General features: G+C 40.6%; 1 protein-coding gene across 2 annotated transcripts in view; it reads right to left on the bottom strand.

Annotated features, from left to right (window-relative positions):
• Positions 1-636: 636 nt before the first annotated feature.
• LOC137782682 (FERM, ARHGEF and pleckstrin domain-containing protein 1) overlaps positions 637-24329 on the bottom strand; it is a 49484-nt gene continuing 25791 nt past the window's right edge. The window contains exons 3-27 of one of the 2 annotated variants that reach the window (XM_068572207.1): positions 23180-23284; positions 23024-23066; positions 22555-22633; positions 21530-21627; positions 20414-20528; positions 18717-18864; positions 18439-18534; positions 18199-18362; positions 18013-18081; positions 17835-17928; positions 16717-16930; positions 11842-12029; positions 11434-11523; positions 9715-9848; positions 8777-8858; positions 8461-8698; positions 8217-8347; positions 8039-8107; positions 7488-7577; positions 7074-7156; positions 5949-6061; positions 5557-5720; positions 3009-3116; positions 1941-2092; positions 637-1842 (exon numbers count right to left, since the gene is read on the bottom strand). In XM_068572207.1, coding sequence (XP_068428308.1) covers positions 1761-1842; positions 1941-2092; positions 3009-3116; positions 5557-5720; positions 5949-6061; positions 7074-7156; positions 7488-7577; positions 8039-8107; positions 8217-8347; positions 8461-8698; positions 8777-8858; positions 9715-9848; positions 11434-11523; positions 11842-12029; positions 16717-16930; positions 17835-17928; positions 18013-18081; positions 18199-18362; positions 18439-18534; positions 18717-18864; positions 20414-20528; positions 21530-21627; positions 22555-22633; positions 23024-23066; positions 23180-23284 — 2949 coding nt within the window. In that variant the 3' untranslated portion in view covers positions 637-1760. Of the gene's footprint in view, positions 1843-1940; positions 2093-3008; positions 3117-4097; positions 4235-5556; positions 5721-5948; positions 6062-7073; positions 7157-7487; positions 7578-8038; positions 8108-8216; positions 8348-8460; positions 8699-8776; positions 8859-9714; positions 9849-11433; positions 11524-11841; positions 12030-16716; positions 16931-17834; positions 17929-18012; positions 18082-18198; positions 18363-18438; positions 18535-18716; positions 18865-20413; positions 20529-21529; positions 21628-22554; positions 22634-23023; positions 23067-23179; positions 23285-24329 lie in introns of both variants that reach the window. The other variant, XM_068572208.1, reaches the window with a different exon arrangement.

Raw genomic sequence — 24329 nt, 5'->3', positions numbered from 1 at the left:
AAATTTAAGATGTGTTTAATTACATTTTAAGCTTTAAATTTAAAAGTACATAATACGTTACTATGAACTGTAAAATTGCTATGTTTCTTACAAACCTTTTTTAATTACTCTTTGTCAACAATAGCTTACTTCTCACATTTTGTCTTCTAATGGATGAACATGACTCATGTCTAAAATGAAACTGAAAAATAAGTGTTCACACAAGCAGTGCTCGCTACACTATCACCTATGTAATCTGGTTTGAAAGTCGTAAACTGATATTATTTTCTATGACTGTTTCTGATTACCTTCATGTGTCAAACAGAGCAACATTTTAAAGAATATTTAATTTATATGAAATATTTTGAAGAAAGAACAGTTGCTGCAGAGAACAAAACAAGGCGTTCTCATGTTTGTCTTTACTGTACATTCATAAAGACAGAGATTTGTATATTTAACATACCATAGCACTGTGGTCATACCTTGAATGAACTGAAACTATGATGCCACCTGTAGGTCACAGCTGTAAAAACACTGAAGAGCTGCCTTACTGTAAATGTACTGACATTTCCCTCGAGTCAATTTAGCCTCTAGACCTTCAATAAAAACACAAATATCACAAAAGCAAGTTTGAATATATTTGTTTTATTGCTTTCATTTCCATTGAGCTCTCTGTTGTCTGAAAGGAAAGAAGAAAAAAAACACTGCAATAGTAAGCATAACTGAGGTTTCTCCATTTCATTTGCTTCACTGCAAAACCTTGTCAAATGCATAAGTCCATTCATTTAGAACCGTAAAAAAAAAGATCTGGTATCCGTTTAAAGGAGGGAGCCTCGTTCAGTGAGGGCGACGGCGCTCGGAACTGAAAGTTTCTATTTTGCTTCACATATAATCTTTAAAGCTTTCAATGACACCCATGTTCATATTACCTTAATTGTGAACACACGTCACACGTTCTCATACAGCAAAAGGGGAACTTTAGTGAATAAAAAATAAAATAAAGAAGCAAAACTGTCTGAGACGTACTCATATAATAAAGATCAGCAAATAGAATGATTATTTTAATCAAAACGGTGTTAATCTGTGATGACAGCTACTTCTAGCAACATTGTGATCAATCCTAAGGTACTAATGTCAATATTGCAAAAAAATAATTTCATATTTTTACCAAGAACACATTGTGCTGAGCCAGGTGTGAACAAAGCATTGCCAGTTAAAGGGCGGTCTGTTTTAACATGATTTAAAATGTCATGGTATTCAGTATAAGGAGACACTCCTCATCCCCCATGTAACACCATTTTAAAAGTCAGGACATTAATAAAGACCAGTTTGGCACTGAAGTTGCAGGACATTTTCAAAGCAGCAGTTTTCAATAAGATTAAAGAATAGACAAAAATGTTATGACAATGCAGTGATACCATTTAAGAAAGAATGCTGAATGTCTACATCAACGTGTTCCTTCTGTAAAAACAACCAATGACAAAAATGTAAAACCAGAAAGATAGGAAGTAGTTCAGACTATTAGAAAACAGTATAAAATGACATCCTTTAAAAGAGGTTTCAGAGTTAAGAGTAAAAATTCCAGAAAATGCAGTCTCTGATGCAGTCTAAACCAGCGGACATGTCACCATTAAAGCATTAAAAAGCACCAAATGTGCATGGACACATGTACAACTGTCCCAGATATGTGTAGAAAAGAAAAGCAAAGAGGCTTGAGGGGGGAAAGGAAGGCTGATGCCGCCTGAAGGAGGCCCGGGTGTGTGGAGACAAGATGAGCCAACTCAGTGAAGATGGGACTCTTTGCAGTTTCGGACACGAGCGCCGCTAGAGGAGACTGTGGCACTGCGAATTACCTCCATCCACCTGCGGCCAGAGAAAAGCTTTTTAAATCAGTACTCTGATTACCAGGATTCAACTGCAAACACATGAAGTAAATATGCATCTGAATGAGTACACTGTACCTCTCAAAAGTGTATTCGCTCTCCGATCTGAAATAGTAGACGTGGGACTTGAAATGCAGTTTGAAGACGTATTCCTTGTGGATGTTTTCAGACTGTGAGGGGATGGTGACGGAGTAACCCAGCAGAGGAAGACTGGCCAGTGGATAATCATCCTGAGAAAAAAAAAAAAAAAGACATTGAATTAGAATGAAAATGCATTTTGGTATGTTAATATTTACACAACTATTAGAAATAAAGAAAAACAAATACACAGGCTGCCAACAAAATGGTACGGCAGAAAACCATACAACATGGTCAGTGACTTCCTTTAGAAATGACAAAATACAAACAAAATACCCTGATACAAGTGAAGGCCTTTAAAACAATGTACACTTACAAATTTAAGTAAAATACAGAGGTTAAGTATCAGCAAAAGCCTCAAAAGTGAAATAATATAATTATTAATTAGATTAATAACATTTTACGGTTGTAGATGGTAGAAGTGGAGCAAGTTTTAACTACAATATTTACAGTTGGATATTTAAATAATAAACCCCTTCAGAATACTTTTGAGTAGTAATTTGTTTTATTAATAATAATAATTTTATTTTATATACCGCTTTTCAAAGTACTCAAAGACGCTTTACACACTTAAACTAGAAGGATAAAGGAACAAACAAAACATTCTTGGTAAAAAAAAAAAGAAGAAAACTGGAGAAGCTGTGCTTCTGGCCATCAACATGATTTGTGCCTTTATTAAACAGAGGAGTCATTGATTATTGATAATTACTATTTTTTTTAAAGTATAAAATAGTTGTTGTATTGGTTAAGTGTTATTTTGGGATTGAAAAGCAAACTTGTTTGTAAAAATGTAAACGGCCAACAAAAAGCTTGAGTGTGAAGAGGAGAGATTGAAAACAACCTGCCAGTAAAGCTCCATCATGGAGCAACGATTTGACATTCTACACAGAAACGTGATGCCTCTCAGCCCAGAGGAGCGCAAACACAACAGAGTGAGGACGGGATGAACGCGGGAGAGGCGGAGATGTGTTCGCTGGACAAACAGAGCTGAGAGCAAAGGTTCGTCACCTGGTGAGACTTGTAGAAAAACAGGCTGAAGTTGGTGAAGACCACCCAGAGTTTCTGCCAGCCGTTGCTGTTCTTGAACTTCCGCAGCAAGTTTCCAGACAGCTGATTCTACAAAGACAAATACAAGTTTTACATCGAAGACTATATTAATTCATGCATATACTGCTACAACTGATGGCCTACAGTTTTAAATTGTAGAAGGAGGATTAATAACATTAAAGGATATATCTGGTGATGTTCAAAAGACAGAAAAATCTCCAAACCAATAGTGAACTGATCCTCAAAAGCATCTAATAGATTATTCCTATGTGCCATGTTTTATTGTTAAAAAAATATTAAAAACACATGTTCCTGACATGTTCACATGACATATGCCTTCATTACAATGAACATGTGCATTGTTGTTTATTTTGACAATATATAGTGCCTTTGTTAAGAAAATAATCACTAAAGTACCAAATGTATATTATTCGGCAGCTGAAATTAATCTGTGTACAAATACAGCTTTGACTTTTGTTGAGGAAACACCTGTAAAAAACAGTGACCAGCTGTTTAAAGAAATACCTAACAATATATCTATGACCTCGTTTTTAGGAAGAAATGAGTGTGAGAGCTATAGAAGTTAGAAAGTCTTGGAGATAAACACCGTCTGTGACTCGATGCAGTAGAACATCCTGGTGCTTTGGGCATACTGCATGTGACACACTATGTATTGAGATATACTCAATTTCTTTAGGCATAATGAACAGTATGGGTATTCAAATGCACATAAATGTAGAAGATGGCTAGCATCTGTTTTAAGTAAACTGTAAATCTACTCCTTTGACACATTTATTATCCAATAGTTTAAAAAAAGTAAATTAAGTATAAAAACAAGGAATGACAATATGAAACAATGTTTGGCCCTTTAAGTTGCATAGTTCTTCTATTGTGAGTTTCATTTTGGATCTTGAATCAAGTTTCCGTAAAATTATGCATCACTGATCTGTAAGACGTGAGGCACCACGGGCATCCTGTATTTGTTCTTCTTATGGTGAAGTTCAAGTAAACACAAACACAGGGCCTCTCCTGTCTGCCTGGCTCCTTTACCTCTAGACTCCTGCAGGATTCACTAAAGGAGAGGCTCTGAACACGGTACCAGCAGATAACAGACAGAGGCACTGGTCCCTGGCCACTGGGGGGCCCCACCATGGGGGCCTTATTCTCACTGACTGGACTAGGGTCCTCTACCACGGAGGAACGCACAGACGCATGTGGAAAAGAGAAAGAGACAGAGAGAGAGAGGGACAGACAGGGAGGGAAGGACAGAAACACAGAGACTAAGTCGGTGAAACACAGGCATGCAGTGACAGGGATAAACATGGAGGCCGACGACAGTGTGTCCAGGCAAAGCTGTGAAGAGGACGTTGTTACAACTACAGAGGAAGAGCAGAACCAGATCCGTTCTGTTGGAGTGAGAGGAGGACGTTTGGCACATCTACGTACTGCTCTCCCTCTCTATTGATAGACGATCAGACACTTCAAGTGCCAGGGGAGGAGAAAAAGGACAGAACCACACAGGAAAGCCAGTTTGGGTTGAGATTAGGAAGTCACGCAGGCTACTGTGAGCCACAAGAGGAAAGAGGGAACAGTATTCTCACTGAAGCTGCAACAAGAGCAAATGCACAGCTTACGATAAACATGTATTGGATGTAAAAATAGCTCCAACTAAATGGGTCAAATGCCTAATGCTCACCGTTTTTAGTTTTCAGGATCAGCTAGAGAAATTTAAAAAGGTACCATGTGAAGAGGATGACATGTCAATGTGGGCCTTTCACATTTTTACATTACTTGAAGGCCACCGTAGATTGCCCAACATGCTTGACAAGGGAGGGGTGAGCAGAGAGGTATTCAATTAATTACAACCGGCAACCTGGACAATAGAAGTCACTAAATCTTATACGTATTTCTTTTAAATATCGACTTTGCAAATGTTTTATGAGGAAGCATATGCACTCACTAGACCTCAAGGACACGTAGTGCATTGTGGTGAGTAGACATAACTTTAGTTAGTTTACAATAAAACTCCACAGAGCGCCTTTAGACGGACAATCTTAAACGTTAAGTCCCTGTGTGCCCAAAAGATACGTTCCTACTACAAGAGCAAACAAAATCCTCTCGCAATGAGCTCAGGTCCTGAAAGGAAGAAGAAAACTATGGAGAAAGTGATTGAGTTGCTGCTTATTTATTCTCACTTCTCATAGAAAAAAGATTGCGTGCCAGTTGTATTATTTGCTTACTAAGCTAATTTGTATCCTAACTTCAGCATTTTGCCTTTTAATTTTTGGAAAAAAATGGACAGTAAAAAGAATGAGCCTAATTTAAGTTAATTCGCTCAGAACAAAACACATTTATTTCAAGAAGTAGTTTGACGATGGAGTGTGCAACGCAGGGAGATACTGTTCCCAAAGTGGACTCAAACACAGTACACTCAAACACAGAAAAAGGAAACAGTGAAGCAGGAGAGGAGAGGCAGGTCTGAGGTTGAGTGCCGAGGTTTCGCCGGTACCTCCACAGCTACGCTAAAGTCCACCATGGACACACTGGTGTTCCTGTGCCAGCACACGTGCACCATGGTGTTACCACGGTGAGGAGAGGGCCTCTCCAGCGAGGTGAGCGACGCCGTTAAGTCATCCTCAGACTCCGCCTCCACCAAGGAGTCCTCGGGGCATTCTGGGAAAGTCAGCATGTCGTTACTGCTAGACAATGATTAGGGTGCTGAGGGGAGAACTGGGCTAAAGCACAGACAATGTCAGATTATTCACATATTAAAATGTAGTCTTGTGTATCTGCGATTACAGTCGAAGGGGTTTTTACTCAAAATGTATTTTCTGACAGTTTGTGTGTTTCAATACATTTGTTATCCTTTAGATGCAACTGTTTGTTTATGTAGTAACTCACTGTTGTCTATCAGACTGCTGTTGAGAAGGTCAGATGAAGTCCCATTGCTGGTTTTCACCGTTTCTATCGCCCCCTGTATGTCATCCATCCACTTCTCCATCTCGATCAGTGAACTAGAAGGAAAAACACACACATGGATAAAGTGCTCAGCATGTCATATTATTAGTCACAGCAGGAGGGCCTGCTGGTTAGAAAAAAGTCCAGTGAACAAGTATGTCACAAGTTAGATCAATGTTAGTCCAGGTGGCCTGCCAAATTTTGCTTAAAAGATAGTAAGACACCATCTGCTCAGTCATGGAAACTGGATCCACAAATGTTAGTTTGAAGGCAGGAGAGAAGTTATCTTTAATCTTCGTTACAGTGGAAAAAGTGGCAAAATTAACAATCAAGGGCATAAGACAAAAATAAAGACAAAATGGGAATTTTATTTCCAGCATTTATATATTCATATCAATCTAACAGATAACATTAATAAATTGGTTATTGTGATTCAGTGATAGAAATGATACAATAGATGACACCTATACTTTATGTTCAATACATTTGGCATTTGCATCTTCACTACGCAAGTTATTTAGCACCTTATCTTTGATAAATGCCTTATTTAAGCATATTTTAGGAGAATATTGACTATAAATGAATACAAATATTGATTAAACTTTTTTTTTTTCAATTTTTGCTTTGTGAAATTGAAACTATGATTACATTAAAATGTGCAGAGAGGCTTCATTGCTGTGAGCTCAAGGTGGCGACATTGAAGCAACCTCCATGAGCATATCATCATTTATTTTGGTTCTTTCTGTCATCTTGAGGACGACACCTGGACAACAAGACTTTACTTGCAGAGATCTTCGTGCATGACATTAAACTGAAACTGAAAAGTGAGGGTAATAAAATTAGAAAAAAAATATTCGAGGAAATTACGCATTTGCTGATAATGTGCATGTGGTTGTTTTTCCACAAGTCTGTTACGTCTTATTTTTTAGAGCTTAACTGCATCTTACGAGAGATTATGTAACAATTCCCAAAAACCTGACACTCCAGAAGGAGATGGGCCACACTGCTCTTTGGGTTCATTTTAACTCCAGGTACAAGGTGCTTGGGCAGTGTGCAGTTACGACTTACCTCGCTGCCACCACCACAGACTGCTGCTGTCCAACCAATGTGAAGGCGTGAGGCACACCCCACTCATCCTCACTCTCTCTGATCTGGAATACGACAGAGACAGAAGCAACATTAGAGAGCAGCAGTATCTAGGACAGCGAGGACCGAAATAGACAGAAAAGGAGAGACGAAGGGAGGGATGTTGAAAAGGAATGAGAGAGAAGGACGAGTAGTTGTCCTGATACCGTGTGTGTGTGTGTGTGTGTGTGTGTGTGTGTGTGTGTGTGTGCTTGTGTGTGTGTGTGTCTGTTAGGGAGGGGGAAGTCGCTGAAAGAGCTACAGTTCAGCTGTTTGAGGCGGCTTATCTTCAGTAATGACAAACTGGTGGCAGCTGTTTGACACACTTTGTGTTCAATTGAGAGAAACAGCACTTACTGTCATGCCATGCAGCGGCAGCTGGCCGTGCACTTTGAACTGATTGGTCGCCATCATCCCTCGACTCGTGTACAAAATGACATCGTTGAACTATTTAGAGAGGACAGGAGGGAGAAAGTGGGAGAAGTAAACCAACACTCTTTCAAATTAAACACGATAGAGTCTGTTTTTTTGGTGTAAAATGACTAAACTGAATGTGTATTATTCAATACAAAATCCCAAGGATGTGCAGACAACTTGTCATAACAACCACGAAGAAAAGAATGTAATGGGAGTAGTTGTAAAGCCCAAGCCTCCAACACATGTGCACACTTCTACATTGATTTATTCCTTGTTTATCAAAATGATATTCTCAATAAACTCAAACACATATTTAGAACACTTTCTTTAAGTTCTGAGCAACATGTGGTATGCTTCCTCTAAATTAACTTTTGAAGTTGGTCAACATCTGCCGACACCATCTGAGCAATGTTTAGCTGGAAAGATGAGATCACTACAGTAAATCATTTAATTAGTGATATGATCTGATCAAAAAAGAAAGTGGGTGTTACCAGGAAGAACATTCGTTGCTGTAGGCCTTTTCCAGACAGTTTGCTGAGGCAGCCTAACCTGATGAACTCCTGAGAAAGGACACAAAAAAGCCATTTGGATTGAAGACAAACACGAAACATGGCGTTTGTAGATAAGTTAACAGCTTTGTCATGCCATTCTTTCAAGCTTTAAACTCACTCGACCAGGAACAACAATATTGTCAACTCCAATCAAATCTTTCTTCAGCTCCAGAAGCTTCTGGAAGTTCTCCATCTTGATAAGGCTTCCCTGGAGCTGCTCCACCATCTCAGACACATCTGCTAGAGCAGCTGCAGACCAACCAGAGTTGAGAGATTATTGATTGCGATGGACGGTTGAGATTTGTTTTACAGCACCAGAAGACCTCCATGCGCATCTTCGAGCACTGGCCTGAGCGTAATACCTCTGCAGTCCCTGAAATCCCCATGAGTAGCTGGATAATGTTTGCACAGGCGCTCCAGGATCTGTTTGTAGTGACTGAGGCGGTGCAGAGGCCGCAGAATGAAGACATTGAGGGGGACGTAGCAGACCTTCTGCAGCTCAAAGTCCCTGCAGAGACCCTCCAACCTGCGGGATGCCCGGCATGCCTTCTCCAGCTCCAACAGAACTTCAGACTGTTTATGCAGGTTTGCTGTCAGGGGCTGTGGAATACGACACACACAAGCGAATAAGTATTTCTTGATTACTGTAATTACAGATGTTCAAGAGTGGTACCTCACCTTCAAGCCTTGAATGTTCTTTAGCATGACATCGCCGATGCAGTGGTATTCTCCTTTTATGTGAGCATTGGAGCGTCCTTCCCTAAAACAGATCCACATTTTTATCTGCCATTTGCAGACCGTGAATTATGCTCTCTGCAAAAGCTCATTGATTATTCAGACGAGCTGTAGTTTATGTAAGTTAAATTCCAAATGAAGAGAAAAAGATCCACCAGCAGGTGTCTCCCTTGAGCATTACTTCCTTTACACAAGGAGTTCATCGGCTCCATCACATGATTTATAAGAATTATTATTATTTTAGTAAAGTATTTTAGCAGTAACTTAAAAAAACAATATCTAAACTGTAAAACACATCCTTCCTATTCTTTGACAGACATGTTTCTAATCAAGCTCACAACAACAACAAAAGGTACATCCGCACCATAATATTTGAGTATGCAAAGCTAAAAAAAAAAAAAAGCAACACATGCATTGCAATATCATTTGCATTAACATTTGAATGTGAATTATATCAACAGAATTGACTGTCGTATCACGTTCAGCTTTAACTTAGAGTTCTAACAACATGAAGCCAAAATAGCCTTTGAAGTAAAAAAGGCTTCATGTATGCAGTTAACGGCCATACATTCTGACACGCGGGCTTCACACATATCTGTGTGTGTATATTAAATAAAGCACAACATCATCAAGGAGATCAGACAGCAGAAACCCACAGGCAAGAAAAGGCGGCCGTGGTGCAGCGCGGCTGTTGCCATGGAGACGATAGCTCCTCGGGTCATTTAAATGGACTTGGTCTCCCCGTCAGACTAAATGCCAATAAATCTCATTAATATAAGGGGGAAATGGGATAAATTGGGTTAAAATCAAACCACCACCCCACTGGACATGGTCTGAACCCTAGAGGGACTTCCTTTGGAAGAGAAATGAAATCGCCTCACCACAGGGCGAGCCTCTGCTCCACCTCCCTGAGAAAAGCTGCATGGAACTTGTGCAGAGGCTCAAAGGTGGAGAGGACGGTGTTCTTCAGAGAGTCTGGAGTCGCCTCATCTTGTCCCACAGCACTCTGGAAAGACTGAGATCACCAATACACACACATTTAGGCAAACCAATGGTATGAAGCAACAAGCAGTACTAGCTAGTATGAATATACTATTTTGGCTTACATTAAAAAGGAAAATATACTCTTTCGGAGCCATTAAATGACTATTTAAAAAGGAATAATTCTACTCTTTGTCCCTCATTAAAAAATCGAGAATATGTATCCATCTAAATACTTCATCAATTACAAAGTTTCCTGCTTGAAACTTCCTTTCCATTCTTTCAAATTGCCACATCACACTTGTCAAGGTCAAACATTCATGTGAAGTAACAATAAGCAAAACTTATTTTTATGTGGTGGTGGATCATTTTCTGGTTCAGAGAAAGCAACCATGTAACAAAGCTCACTTGGATGGTACGCAAACAAAAACAGTAAGATTGGGCAAATCATGTATGAAATTGCCCTGCAATGGTCATCTCTCGATAATATCAGGTAACACAACTCCTGATTATGTGGTTTCTCACAAGCAAAGACTCTTCATGCATATCATATCTTAATGCAGATTTTCCCTGGATACCAGCAACAGACCTTCATCTGCTGTTGCACTTGAGGCTTGTGACGTCCTAAATGGAAGAATCACACCCGAACACTCTGATCGCGATCGTTTCATTAAGTCAGATTGAAGTCTACATTGCATGTTGTCTGTTTTGCCACAGGGGGCATGAACATAGCATGATCAGGCTGACGTGATGGGAAAGGAAAGTGGGTTTGAGGGACACGTAACTGTTTCGAGAAGGGCTGCAGAGGAAGGGCCAGCTGTTATTTGGATGACTTCACCCCCGAACAGCAGTACCAACCAGTGCATTGGAAGAGCGACAACACACACACACACACGCACACACACACACGCACACACACACACACACGCACACGCACACACACACACGCACACACACACACACACACACACACACACACACACACACGCACACACACACACACCATTAAATAGAACGAGGACACAAGCCAACCCAAATATTTATGAGATGTGTAAAAGACTTCTCTGAAAATTACATAGCAGGAAAAGCTGCAGCCTTTAAAAACCGCCAGTAAAAAGGGGTGATGCATTTTGTCCTGTGTTCTCTCAGACAACAGCAGCGCTTCAGTATGGCCTGGTGAGAGCATCCTTTTTGTTCGCTGTTGAAGGAGCTGTGTAACGCACGTTTAATATAATGTTTTATGATGCATTTTCTTTGACAAACATTTAAATGCTTCTCATGCTTGTACCCAGCCAGAGTAATTTAAAGGAAGACGAGTCACATGTCGAGGGAACATGTGTTTGAATCCATCCCTCTCGTTAAATACAAAGTCAGTTTAGTATTCACAGCATTGAGTGAGAGAGATAAATGCATTTCAAAGCATGGGTGTGGGAAATGAATAAAAAATGTAATCGCATCTGCCAAAGTATCCCTGTGTCACTGCCTGTGTCTGTGTTTTGGCGGGCGCTGCGCATTGGAGCAGCTAACCGAAATAATCAATGTTTTCTCCCCAGAAGTCAGCGCAGGGGAAAACAGTGGAGCAGTGTGTTGGTGGCTAGATTTCATTTTTAATTTCTCACCACAGTCACCACTTCCAGGTCTTTCAGATATGTCCTTTCTGTGGTCAACAGCTCCTTGGCGATGAAGTAGGCTCTATCTGTTGGGAACCTCTGCAAATACATAACAAAGAGGAGACTATGAGCAAGAACAAATTAACTATCCAACTATAAGCAAGTCTAGCTTCTGTATCGCCTGTCTAACCTATTTCTCTGAGTAGACTGATAACACACTCTGAAAACACTGCGCTTCTGTCTCTGCGGAGAGTTATTTAGGACCGGTAATCTGGGTCCATTGCTATTTTAAGTATTTGACACTGGCTTTCAAGCACAAGTTTAGTTTGAGAAAAAAAAAACTAACAGGTCATTCAACAACTCATTGAAGTGATTTATCATTGCTTTTATCAACAAGAGTACCACAATATTACAAACCTTCCTTCGAACATCGTCCTCGTCGTCGGTGCGAACGCTGCCGGCGTCGTACAGCAGCGGGCTGGTGAGGGGGGACGGTAGTCGGCCATCAGGACTGTGACCGCACAGCTCCAGTGATTTCTGACCATTGACCATCCCATGGGAATGACCGGAAGACGCAGACAGGTGAGGGCTGTTGGGCACCACTCCTGCAACCAAATTGAGGGAGGGGGAAATACTAAAGTTAGTGATTTAAATAGACATGAAAACACAACAGGAAATCAGATATTTTCTTGGGTTTTATCTAAGATGGGTGAAGCTTGGCTTACTGAGAGCATTAGTGTGAAGTCAGTGACACAATAACACAAAGTCTATGATTTGTTGTATAAAAAAGGAACAGAAAGCTTCACAGCCACTATTGTAAAAATCTAATAATAAATTCAAAAGCTCCAAACTTTCTCTATTTGAAACTTCTAAACTCTGATGAGATGTCAAAGATAAGTCACCTTAAACTTTTTCCATTATTAATGTAATCGATTTATCGATAAATTTATCAGCAGATACGCAGAAAAGTCAAATTCAATTGACACTCTTGGGACATTTTTATATGAATTACACTTTCCAGCATTTACTTCATAATCCAAAATGGCAAATATAACCTCTAATGAAACTATGCAGGCCACCCCTACACCAAACTATGGTAAGTATGAACAAAAGCAGTCCGACACAGGATCAGTCTTCCTCTGCCTCACAAAAAAAAAAAAAACTGAATGATTGAGAGATGAGCCATGACTCACTCTACAGTCCAGACATCTCTGGCAGTCTCCCTGCAACGTCAATCAAGACGCGAGCTGAGACGCATACCGAAGGATGATCAAGAGGAATAGCTTACTGAGTGTCATCTCTACTGACGTGTTCACTGAGCTTACTTACTATGTTTTAGCTGCACCTTGCCCACCTCTCTCTGCTGTCCTCTGGTGTCTCGACACAAACACAACAGTGATGACACGCACACAAACCAGCTCAACGGACCAGCACAACGCTGGAGAGGATTTACTATAAGGAAGGAGTGGAAACCACAACACACATCTACAAGTTGCTACAAGGGAGAGCAGAAGGAAACGGCGTAGACACAGACCTCCACCAACACTACAAAACTACAGGGAGAGTGAAGAGGAAATCTACAATGAGCACAAGGCAGCGACTAACTGGGGTCTCAAAAAGAATATTCGGAAAAACCTCATGTCGTGAAGGTCATCTTTATTAAATCTAAAAGAACATGTAGATACATTGTTAATGTAATATAAGTCTCGAGAAAAGCAGCATTAAAAGATCAAAGCCAGTTGACACTGAGTGAAGGGAAAATGAAGTGAAGTAGTGTATGTGTGTTTATATATATATATATATATATATATATATATATATATATATATATATATATATATATATATATATATATATATATATAGCCTTGTGACCTTTTATTATTTTGTTATTGCTGTCCTGAAAAAGTCATTTGGTCATGAGAAAACATGCATTATTCAGTCCATGAATGCAACTAAAGTTGAACATCGATTTACTTGCAATAGTGAAACGGTGTGCTGTAAAAAAAACAAAAAAACACTGTATATTCATAAGCTGTTTAAAAATTCAGTAGAAAATCATACTGCATGATTTCCCTGTCATTAAATCTGCTCTAATATCACATTGTCCAGAATGTTATACTACATTGTGAAAGTACAGTGAAGTGATAGAGCATTACTTGTATATTACAGGACATTCAGTACATGCAGCGAACAGACGGAGCCTGGTTCTGGTGGAGCAGCATGCATTGGTAAAACACTCCGAAGAACACCAGGAGTTGAAAAACACAAGTCTCACCCACAGACCTGGGACGTTGAGCCGAACCAACACGCCTGATGGACCAAATTCACATACTGGTATTTTCTATCTGATCCAAATTACTTATTTTTTGTGTGGCAGAATGTCATCCAGGTGTGTGTGTGGGAGCATTGTGCACCAGAGAGGGTTTCTTCACACTGCAGTGATCCCGTCATTCTCACAAATAAACACTATCTTTCAAAGTGCTGCATAAATCTGTCAAGCAACTTTTTTTTGCCAGTAATAATGTTAATAACAACGAGGCAAGTCTAAGAAAATCCTCAAAATCGACATGAACATGACATGATTATTATCATTTTTATGTTCCGAAATCTTAAACAAATCTGTGATTTGAATGACTAATAAAGAAAATAAATCGATCCAGATGAAAGTAAAACAACACAATCTCATTATGCTCCTTGAGATCAATGCTAAAAAGGTCCGGGAGCACAAAAGCAAAAGCAGTCGACAGTGATGGATGAGTCAAGAGACTCTTAGAGGCTTTGAGGTGTTGCCCTTAAACTGCCTTTCACAGAGACAAGATTACTAAAATCTGCTTCTAGTTTTCTATATATTCCCAAAATGCTGTCATCCTCAACCTGGCATTCTATCTGCTCTGGAATAATTATCTATAAACTGGATCATTGCAGCGAAGGCAGCCCAGATTCTGGTAATCTTGCCTCTTTCCAGCACACAGACTGTAGTGAGTGGCAACACAGGTTCACATGCAGCTGAGGAAAAAACAACAACAGAAAAGATATGACAGTTTCATGCTGACAGACAAGAAGAAATACAAGAAAGAACAGAAACGTGACAAAGATTATCAACAACACAAATAAACATGAGGGCAGAAGTGCAAAAGAAATCTGGAAAAGTGATCAATGCATAAAAGTACAGTGCCATTTAGTGAAGAAGACTGAGAACTTCGCAATATTTAGAAAACGACTGTAGATGTTGTTGACACTAGAGCTGTTGGAGAGCAAAGCTTGATACTAACGTACTGCGAGAGAGACTCTCGAGTATGAGTCAAGTGCAGAAGGGGATGTCAATGGTGAGCACAAGAGCCATAAACTGTTGTGAAGAGGCTAAAATATGGCTACAACAGACATTGACCAAGCCACTGCTTTTGAGCGTATATATACTCTTGTTTTATTTCCTGCCAACTCCTACAAGCTATGTGAATAAAACATGTTTGTAAAGAGCAGAAGGTAGTGCTAACGTAAACAATATTGAATATCAATCAGGGGTTCACACTGGTGTTTGTAGCATATTAATTAGTTGTAACCAAACTTCATACAAAACTTACTACTCTCACAACAGAGCCAAGCCAGATGTACCTTCATGAGTCAATACATGTCTACAAAGTCTTTTAGGCCCTATGAATGTACCACAATGAGTGCAAAGTGTATAATCTTGAAAACTGTGCAACATTATACCAATTTTAATCAATCTAATAGAAAAAAGAAATGTCTGCAGACAATAATAAAATGATACGGGAAGTCAGAAGGCATCTGAGACCTAGAAAACTGAACGACTCACACTGTGGGAGACCTTGTTCTAAAATGCAAAATGAATGTAAAGAATGTAAGAAAAAGTGCAACTGTAACAATAAATTGTCCTTCAATCATTCTTAAGTTTAAAAGTGACAAGAACAGAACCACTAAACCCCAGAAGTCTCTGCAGTTTTTAGAAGTTGTTCAAATCCTAGCATGGCACTCGTGTATTTCTGAAGGGACGTGTTAACACAATCAAAGAACTGAGCGGCTGACAGATAAACATTGTGTGACAAACAAGAAAACCTGAACATAGTCCTTCCCACTTAAAACCTTGCAAAGGGAAGCGCCTCCCGATGAAAAAGAGTCTGACGCTGGGCTCAAAAAGTGCTACCAGTAAGTATTGCTGTGCTGAACTGTGAACATGCAGTGTGGAGGCTTGGAGTGTTGTCCTCTGACAGAAATAATCTGTCACCCATTAAACTCTGCTTTTCTTAGACCATCTGGATCCAAACTAAACACTTTAAACTCTCCTGTGGCGATGGTTAGAAGCCGTCTGTGCACTAACAGCTGAAAATCTGTCCACCCTCCTCATCACTGAAGGCGTGGCATCCATCCTCATCTGCCTCCTCATCTAGCTGGAGGCTGTCAAAAGAAAACTTGTTCCTGGGTATCGGGGAAGTGGAGTTAGCCTCCACTGGATTACCAACCATTACGGGGCTGCTGTTAGTCTCCATCTCGGACTCACTGGACTCTGAACCACTGGTAGTGGAGCAGTCATTCATGTGAACCATGCCCACATGTGTGGCATCAGCATGCCCTAAGCGTTTCAGCCCTGGACCGGCCCTGGACCTGCCCGCTACCGACAGGCCATTAGCCACCATGCGACGCTCAAGAGCAGCCATACGTTCAGCCCGAGACAGGACAGGATGTGATTCTTGTCCAGAGGAGGACGTCCCCTGGTTTGTGTCTGTCTCAGAGTGGTGACGCACTTTGTGGAGCTTTTGTAAGCGAGGAGAGCGGCTTGCGAACGAGGAGTATCTGCCGTCTTCGCAGTGAGTGGGAGCAGAACTGAAGCCGTTGTGCTCAGCGTAGCTGAGGGAGCTTGATTGATGATCGTCCATGCCAGGACTGGAGATCCCACTCCTTGAGCCCAAATGTGGGGCCGAGAGAGGACTGCTGCTATGCCTCTCTCTATAGTGGGCACTGAGGTCCACCATAGGACTATGGAGGGGCCTCTGGTCAACCTTTTGGTGTGACTGCTTGAGAGACTGGTCCAACTGAAGGCTCATGTTGAGCGCTTGCTTAGACGAGGACAGGGACTCCCTGTACTTCAGCCTACCAAGTAACTGCTCCTGCAGAGCCCCGTTTCTGCTCCCGAAGCCAGACCCACAGCGGAGCATGGGCTGCTCCCTATAACTGTGATTCAACCGTATTGCCTGGTTATATTCACTACCTACATCACTGCAATCAGTGAAGGGGATGGAAGAGCTGCTGCCTTTAGCAGCCTGAGATGCTGGACCTGTACTCTGATGATCTGGGTGGGTTGGTCGAGTCGAGCCTCTCGTCTCCTCAGTCCTAGACACAGCGGCCGTTCTGTCCTCGTGGCTGTTTCTCTGGTAAGATGGACTCGTCCTGGTCGTCCTCGAGGCGGAGGGGTCTTCTGCGCTCACCAACACCGACTCCTTCCAATGACGCCGAGAAGGAGAGTCTACTCTGTCCGCTGGAGCGCCACTCTGCCAGAGGCAAAAAACGACAATTCAAACATTTAAAAGTTTAAATCATTCATCATGATGTTTGATTTAGTTGTGAATACTAATGTTTTTAATGAATCCTGTCTGACTTGAAGGAAGACTTGAGAGTTTTTAAAACCACCAGTGGCGCTGCTTCAAAGTCAGCAGTTTGTTCAGTGGCCTCTTCTCGCATGCCCAGAGGAGCCACATGTACAAGCATATTTGCACGGGGTGGCAGAATACACATTGCTGCTGACGGTTACGCTGCACGGTTATGCTGATCAACAGTTAGTGGTGGAAATGTGTCAAATGTACAGAATAAGACCCTTGCCGATGTATGTGTAAAGGTTTTTTGGGGGAGTTTATCCTTTCCCCATGTTAGGGTCCAAGGACAGAGGATGTCTAATGCTGTACAGATTGTTGAGCCCTCTGAGGAAAATGTGTGCTATAGAAATAAAATAGAAAACCTAAATAGGACACGTCCAATAAAAGCTTCTCCTTTTCAGTCCAAACTGCAGTGAGCAGAGGAGTGACTTCATCTGAGAATGGGACTTAAACAGGAGGTGTAACACCGTCTGTGCACCTTGGCAGGCTCAGACACTGTCCTGCAGCGTTTAGCAATCCAAATTTTTCTCATCTCATTCACAAGTGTCTCCTAGTTTGGTTACTGCCCTCTGCTAGACACTTGACACCTTTGAGGCAAAAGTAAAAGTGAATATAGAAAGAACTTGTTCAAAATGTACAGGATGTGTATATGGAAAATGACCCGGCATGTATTGAACAATATACATTTTTTTCCAATTAAAAATGATTGAAAAGATTTAGGCTTTTTGTTGTGTGAATGGAAGCACAATATAATGACCATAATGAGATCCTTATGTTTAGTAAATGCACTAAAACCACTCACTTCTGTTGGCACTTCATGGTGGCGTGGAGAAGGCAACGGCGACAGGCGGATATTGTGTTGGATCCGACTGTTGTGTTGGACCCGACTGTGTTTTCTGTCAGACAGGATGTTGAAGGTCATTGTTACACACTCTGAGCACACTCTCCTCGACCAAATGTGTCAAAAATGTTGCCTTTACCTTTCAAACGGGATCTTTTTAAACGCAGACTCCCTCACATAATCAATCACCTGTTTCTGTGTGCGACCGCTGTAGAGACAAGTAGAGGGGAGAGACGATCGTTTTTGGAGAGCTGTCGTAGACTGTTAAGTGATGGGGAGGCAGCGTTGTGGAGCTGCAAAGAGTGGCTTCATGATGCAAACTCACCTGAATCTGAAGGAGGAGCCTCTTGTGAAGAGTACAGGTTTGGGCTTGGGCTTAGGTTCCTCAAAGAGGCGAAAGAAGGCGTGGTATTCAACGCAGATTTTCCAAAAGACTTTACAGCAATCCCTGCTGCCCATCAAAAACTCCAGAGTGTCCTGATATGAACTCTGGGGTACACATAAAAAGATAACTTAAACCACCAAGCACTCATAGACTTCTCGATGAACTGTTTGATTCACTTACATTTAGATCTGGCCTCAGCTTGATGAGGAAACGTTTTCTTTTGAAGCTCAGTTTACGCACTTTAGACCAGTTGAAGGCGTTAATCTTTGTGTGCCCCTGCAGTGATGAAAAATAACCTTTATATCTGAAGCTGTAAAAAACACATCGGAACACATCTTCTGAAGTGAACTTAAAGCACAAATGACCCACAAGTTCTCATCACACCTGTACCATGCAGACGACTTACAACATCCATCCTTAACACACCACATGTTGACCTTTAACCTTGTGTGACTGACCTGGAGGACCAGGACACCAGTGTGCCCCACAGCCAGGCTTAGCCTCGTGCCCTCACGATCCTTTGCAGGGTGGAGGCGAATCCCATACATCTCCAACCTGCGCGCCACTTCCAGTAACTGATAGTCAGATTCCGCTGGTGTTTGACCTCTGGCAACACAAAACACAACAGCTATGAGTTAAAGAATAATGTTGGAGATATTTTATCAAATACGATAGAAATCAACAAAACAATGCATTCTATTAGGACAAGTTTTTGTGATTTTTTTTTAGTTAATTCTATACACACCACCCTGCTGCTGTAAATTCTCCCCTGAGCATCACATGTATTAATCCACAACTAAAAATAGTCCTCAACAAAGGCAACATTTAATTAAGTTTTTGTCACATTTGCGATACTACGGTGCCTCGCTGTTTTAGGAAATCACTAAGCCTTTTTTGTTTAAAGACTCTTGTGTAGGAGTAACTGGGAGCTGAGAGTAATACAAAGGGCACAGTCAGAAAGTACTGAGTGTTAGACTAGCTCTTATTGGTTTTGGTCTTTTCACAAGATTTGTTGAAGAAACATAATATAGGTATATGAATGAATGACACAGCTAAATAAAAACAACTAATCTTACTTCCAGGTTTAAACACTCTGACTTAACAAGTGCACACATTATCCTGTCAGCTAACCTTTTAGAAAAATAAATGAAATCTTAGCTTTTTGTCCTGCTGTGTGTCTCACTAATTGAGGTGAAAAGACCAAGTCTGAGAGGATCCAGGTTTCTCATGTTCATCAGAGTTTTTGGAGCAGTGGTGGAAGGTTGGGGGGAAGGGTTGCAAATACTAACCAACTTTCCTAATTCTTATCAGTGCATAAGCCTTCCTGTTTCCTGTGTGGTACTTAATGAGAGATTTAACTCTGCACGGCACCCAGCCAAAAGAACTGCAGTTACAGTTATCAATTCTATAAAATGTTTTAGAAAAAGGCACGTGAAAGAGAGCAGTCAAATCTAATGGAGCTCCTTTCGTGTGGCAGCTGCCAACCGTGTCCACCTCTGGCATGGCCCACTGTAACGTAGAGGTGAGACAAGGGTTGGCAAAGCTCAGATTCAAATATGTGCACTGATGAGGACATTTTGAGCGAGGGTGGTGGGAGGAGATTTGGAAAGCTTCCAATAATATACTCCCAGCAGCATACCACTCTATAACTTGAGGCGTTATTCAAGTAAGAATAGGCTCTTTAAAATCTGTGTTATTAACCAACTAACCCAGCTCACAACAGCTGTGTGACTTATTTGATAGGTTGAAGGAAGATTTTAGTCCTTTTTTTGGCAGCAATGCAGCCTTTTGATGATAGAGTGGTCGAGAAACGTATATTCACTTCTGGCTAGAAGCTGCAGAATAAGTTACAATGACTAGCTTTTCTAAGTTTGATCCATGATAAAGAACTACGCAGAGCACTTTTGAGAAAGAACCCATTCATCCGATGGCTGATTTCCCGAATGTATTTCCCCCTGTATAATAAAACTTCCCGTAGGGACACACGCAAGTTCTTTATCAACTGATCCTGTTCAAGGGTGAAGAGAATAATTGTTTTTCAGCCAAGGGTTCGGTGATGTTATGAAGCGAGCAAAAAATAAACTATAACTGGATCAAACAAATGCATTGGTTAAAGCTGTGTAGACCACACTTCACTCCAGTTAAGGAAACTCACATATTCTTTGAGTGAAACTCCATGATCTTGTCAATCAGGGGCATTTGATCTGGGATGTAGTTGTTGTTAAGGAGGTGTGACCGACACTGGCTCTCCTCAAAGTCCCCAATCTCAGCTACAGAGTGAGGAGAAGAAAGGAAAAAGTTAAGTTGATTGTTCAAATACCTGCTTCAAATTAAAGATATGTGCCAAATTTAAGTAAAAAACAACATTAAAGGAGACATTATCAGATATATATATATATATATATATATATATATATATATATATATATATATATATATATATATATATATATATATATATATATAGTGTTTCTCGTAGAATACATTTGCAGGCTTTAGTGTTCAAAGACAGATAATTTTCTCATATCATCTGCCTCAATATACTTATATATGCCTGAAAAGCCCAGTCTGCTCTTATGGCTTGAAAAGCTTGACGCATCTTTGCAAAGGTACTATTAGTCTGAAGTTGTGAAAGGTTTATTCTAATGAGCCTGCAAGTGACATATGAAGGGGAGCCAAATCTGATGGGCTTGTTCATTCACATGTTTTCTGGTCTCGGCAGCCTACAAAAAACTGATTGTGTAGTTTTATTTCACAATTAGGCACTGCAATATCTGAATATTTGTGCAACATTTTTCATGATATGTCCTTTTGCAAAGGCCACCAGAATAGATTAAATAATCATTGCACAGATTCACCGAGTCTCTGAACTATACTGAGATGATCACCTTTGTAATAAAATACATTTCTTTGTTTAATAATCTTGGGATTAAGAAGAAGAAAAAACTATTTTCTTTATTGTCTACTTTGACGTACAATAGACACAAACATCATGCATGTTGTCTTTGATTTCTCCGGGGAACCAGACCATGTTTTAGAAAATGCTCAGTGTTTTCTACCATGGTGTGTGTAGTTGTTCTGAAGCCATTCTGCAAGATTATTAAAAAGGTATCCATAGCAACACACAGTTAATCAATTTGTAATGGTGCGCAGAGTGCTATATGACAATGTTTGATGATAAGCTCCGTGAGAAAAAAAAGCCTTGTGTGTCTTCAAAGACATTTATCTAATCAGTGGACTCTAAATGAAGAAGAAGCCATGAGGAACTCACACTGGATAATATGGGACACCATCAGTGCGGCGCTGGTGTCATTGCAGGTCAGACGTCCACAGGAAACATCCTGTTTGATCTGGAGGGCAAATAGGTACCTGGACAGAAACACAAACAATTTTTCACAAATTCAATAAAGGAGATGTGGTGGTGGTATCCAGCGCTGGAACAAGATCAAATGAAAGGCAATTAGAAACAACACATACTGCTGAATTCTCACAGGACATCCAAAGGAGTTGCTGTAACTGAATATATTTCAGATTCAATATTATCTACACTGGTTCTTTTACATTCACACAAGACTTTCAAAAGAAGTTAAGCCAGATGCACACTTCAGTAATGAATCAGTTGAGTGCAGTCTAGATTTACCGACTCTTGTGTTACAGTGCTGCTTCTCTTGGATTCAAGCCAGAGCAAGAACCACTTTAGTCTTCATAAAAGGTCAACAATGTTCAGGAGTAAGTCATTATAATTAAGTATTACTTGAAAATACAAATGCGCGAACCAGTGCAAACCTGAAACGTCAAAAGTCCATGAATAACAAGAATTACCTATTTTATCAGTGGACATGATGAAACTGTGATTCCAAATGCAAAGTACTGCTCCCTGACCTTATGCTGGAGGAAGGCCTGCTTTGGCAGGAAAAAACATCTCCAGTATGCTTTTTGAGGTCTTAACCGAGCTTAACACTATATGTCAGTGGGACATTACTCTCTGTATGCTTATTATTTATCAACTCTGACTGTGAAAACATACAAGTTATGAGTCTGCTCCATGTCGAGAATACAGAAACTAGAAAATCATTAGCTCCACGCTAATCTCCAGAGAGCTAAATCAGAAACATGGCAGCCCTGACACAATCCAAGGCAGAGAATAAATCACCTGGGAATGAAGGCATATTCTCCTGTATGCTTCTACAATCATTTTAAGTCACAACTGATGAAACAAATGAAAATAAAAGCACATTTTAATGCCAACTCCAGGATAAACTTAAATTAAATTAAATTATGTGGAAAGGAGCTCACCAGGTTAGCTCCTCCAGTAGTTGGGCATGGTCCGGAGGAAAGAACTTCACAGCAAACCTCAGGATTGTGTGCTTCGGTCCTGGGTAGCAAAGAGTTTTTTTAATATCGCTTAAAGCGTTCACTTGCTAGTTTATTCGCACAAATAAAACAAATGCAATCCACTAAAAATAACTACAACATTGAACACATCTGTAAAACAGGACCAAACTAAAAACTGAACATTAGAACCAGCTCTTGACTGTTGCAATTAATGGCACTGGATTTAGCTAGTAGTACTTAATAAACTGAGTGTAGGTCTCCCATTGGACATTGTTTGGTTGCATAAAATGCATGACAGGTTCACATAGATCTGTATAGTTGCTCTGATGAACTGATTTGATGGCTATCTTCTACAGATAAAACAGTGAAACGTAAAAAGAAAAAAGGTGCCTTGAAAAAAAACAAAAAACAAACATTTAGAAATACTTACGTCTAAGCTGCTTGATAATGGGCTTAATATGGTCTAACCAAACCTGTGTGGGGAAAAAAGGATTAAAGAAACATCACTAAATACTATTTAGAAGCAATGCTAATTCTAAAATGCACACGAAAAGGATCTGTTTTGTTCATTTTCATCCTCACTCACCGTCATCTTTAGATGGTTCTGAAACTCCAAGCCAAAGTAGTCACCTTCGATGAGGTTCATTTGAGAGCACACCAGGTCAAAAAGCACCTTGCCTGAAGCTTTTTGCTGTGAACAAAAGGTAAAGAAATACTGGTTAAAATAACACTATTCTGCACAGTAACCATCAATATGTTTAACTGTTGTTCTCAGCAATTAAATGCAAGTGACATTTTATACAAAGGACACAAAAACTTAAGTTCAATGATAAGACTTTGACACAGTTGTGAAAGACAAACTGCTTTGTAGACTTGTCAAACCCAGAGAAAGTTAACGTCACTGAAATAGATGGCTACTCTGCTATCCTCCATCCATCCATTGTGCCATTCAACAACACAGGAGGCCACAAAAAGCTATTGCAGCTGGAGGGGGTTGGACCCACTCTTTGATCTGTGTTTTCCGTGTCATTGCCGTCACTGATGATGGACCAGCGGCCTTTGAGGCCGATACAAAATCCGGATGGGATAACGATTCTCCCCGACCAACTCTGTCCTCACTCACCCAACATACAGTACAAATAAACCTATTGGAGACTGACTTAGATGCCCCAAATCTCAAAAAAAGCCACCACAACTTTGGAGCTAGAAGGTTCCCATGGAAGGTCAAATAAATGTCAGGAATTTCCACTGAAACATGTCTTCTGTTACAGACGCCCCGAGGAGACACAGCGCTCTGTCAGGCAGACAACAAGAGCATTTCTGCATGGCTGCTTCCTCGTGACTGGTTTGCACCAGCGTACAGCGAATCACAGCTACAAAATGTGTTTATAGTAGCAGTTCACTGGCACGGATAATGATCCAGGGCTGCGTGTGAATGTTTCAAGGAGTTTCTCCTCTACTTTTTGCACAAAATGACAGCTACGACGAGAATTCCCTTCTTACAAGTAAACTGTGTTGGCATCCTCTTTTCATCTGACAATAAAAAGGGGTTTGCCTGCGTGTAAATCTGTAGTGTTAAAAGGCAAAGAATGACACGGACTAAGTTCCTGTGAATACTTAAAGGGAAAAAAACGAATGCTCCACCAGTGAGAGGGTTTACACTTCCACAACCGAATCTAGAATCTTCCCCGAACACGCCTCTCACCCTCACAGCTCCTCCTCAAGTCTCTCCTTCC

The sequence above is a fragment of the Clinocottus analis genome, unplaced genomic scaffold (assembly GCF_023055335.1).
Source record: "Clinocottus analis isolate CAN_PGR_092001 unplaced genomic scaffold, fCliAna1.0.p SCAF_12, whole genome shotgun sequence".
NCBI lineage: Eukaryota > Metazoa > Chordata > Actinopteri > Perciformes > Cottidae > Clinocottus > Clinocottus analis.
Note: the sequence above shows the minus strand (reverse complement) of the source record. Positions and strands in the feature narration are given on the sequence as shown.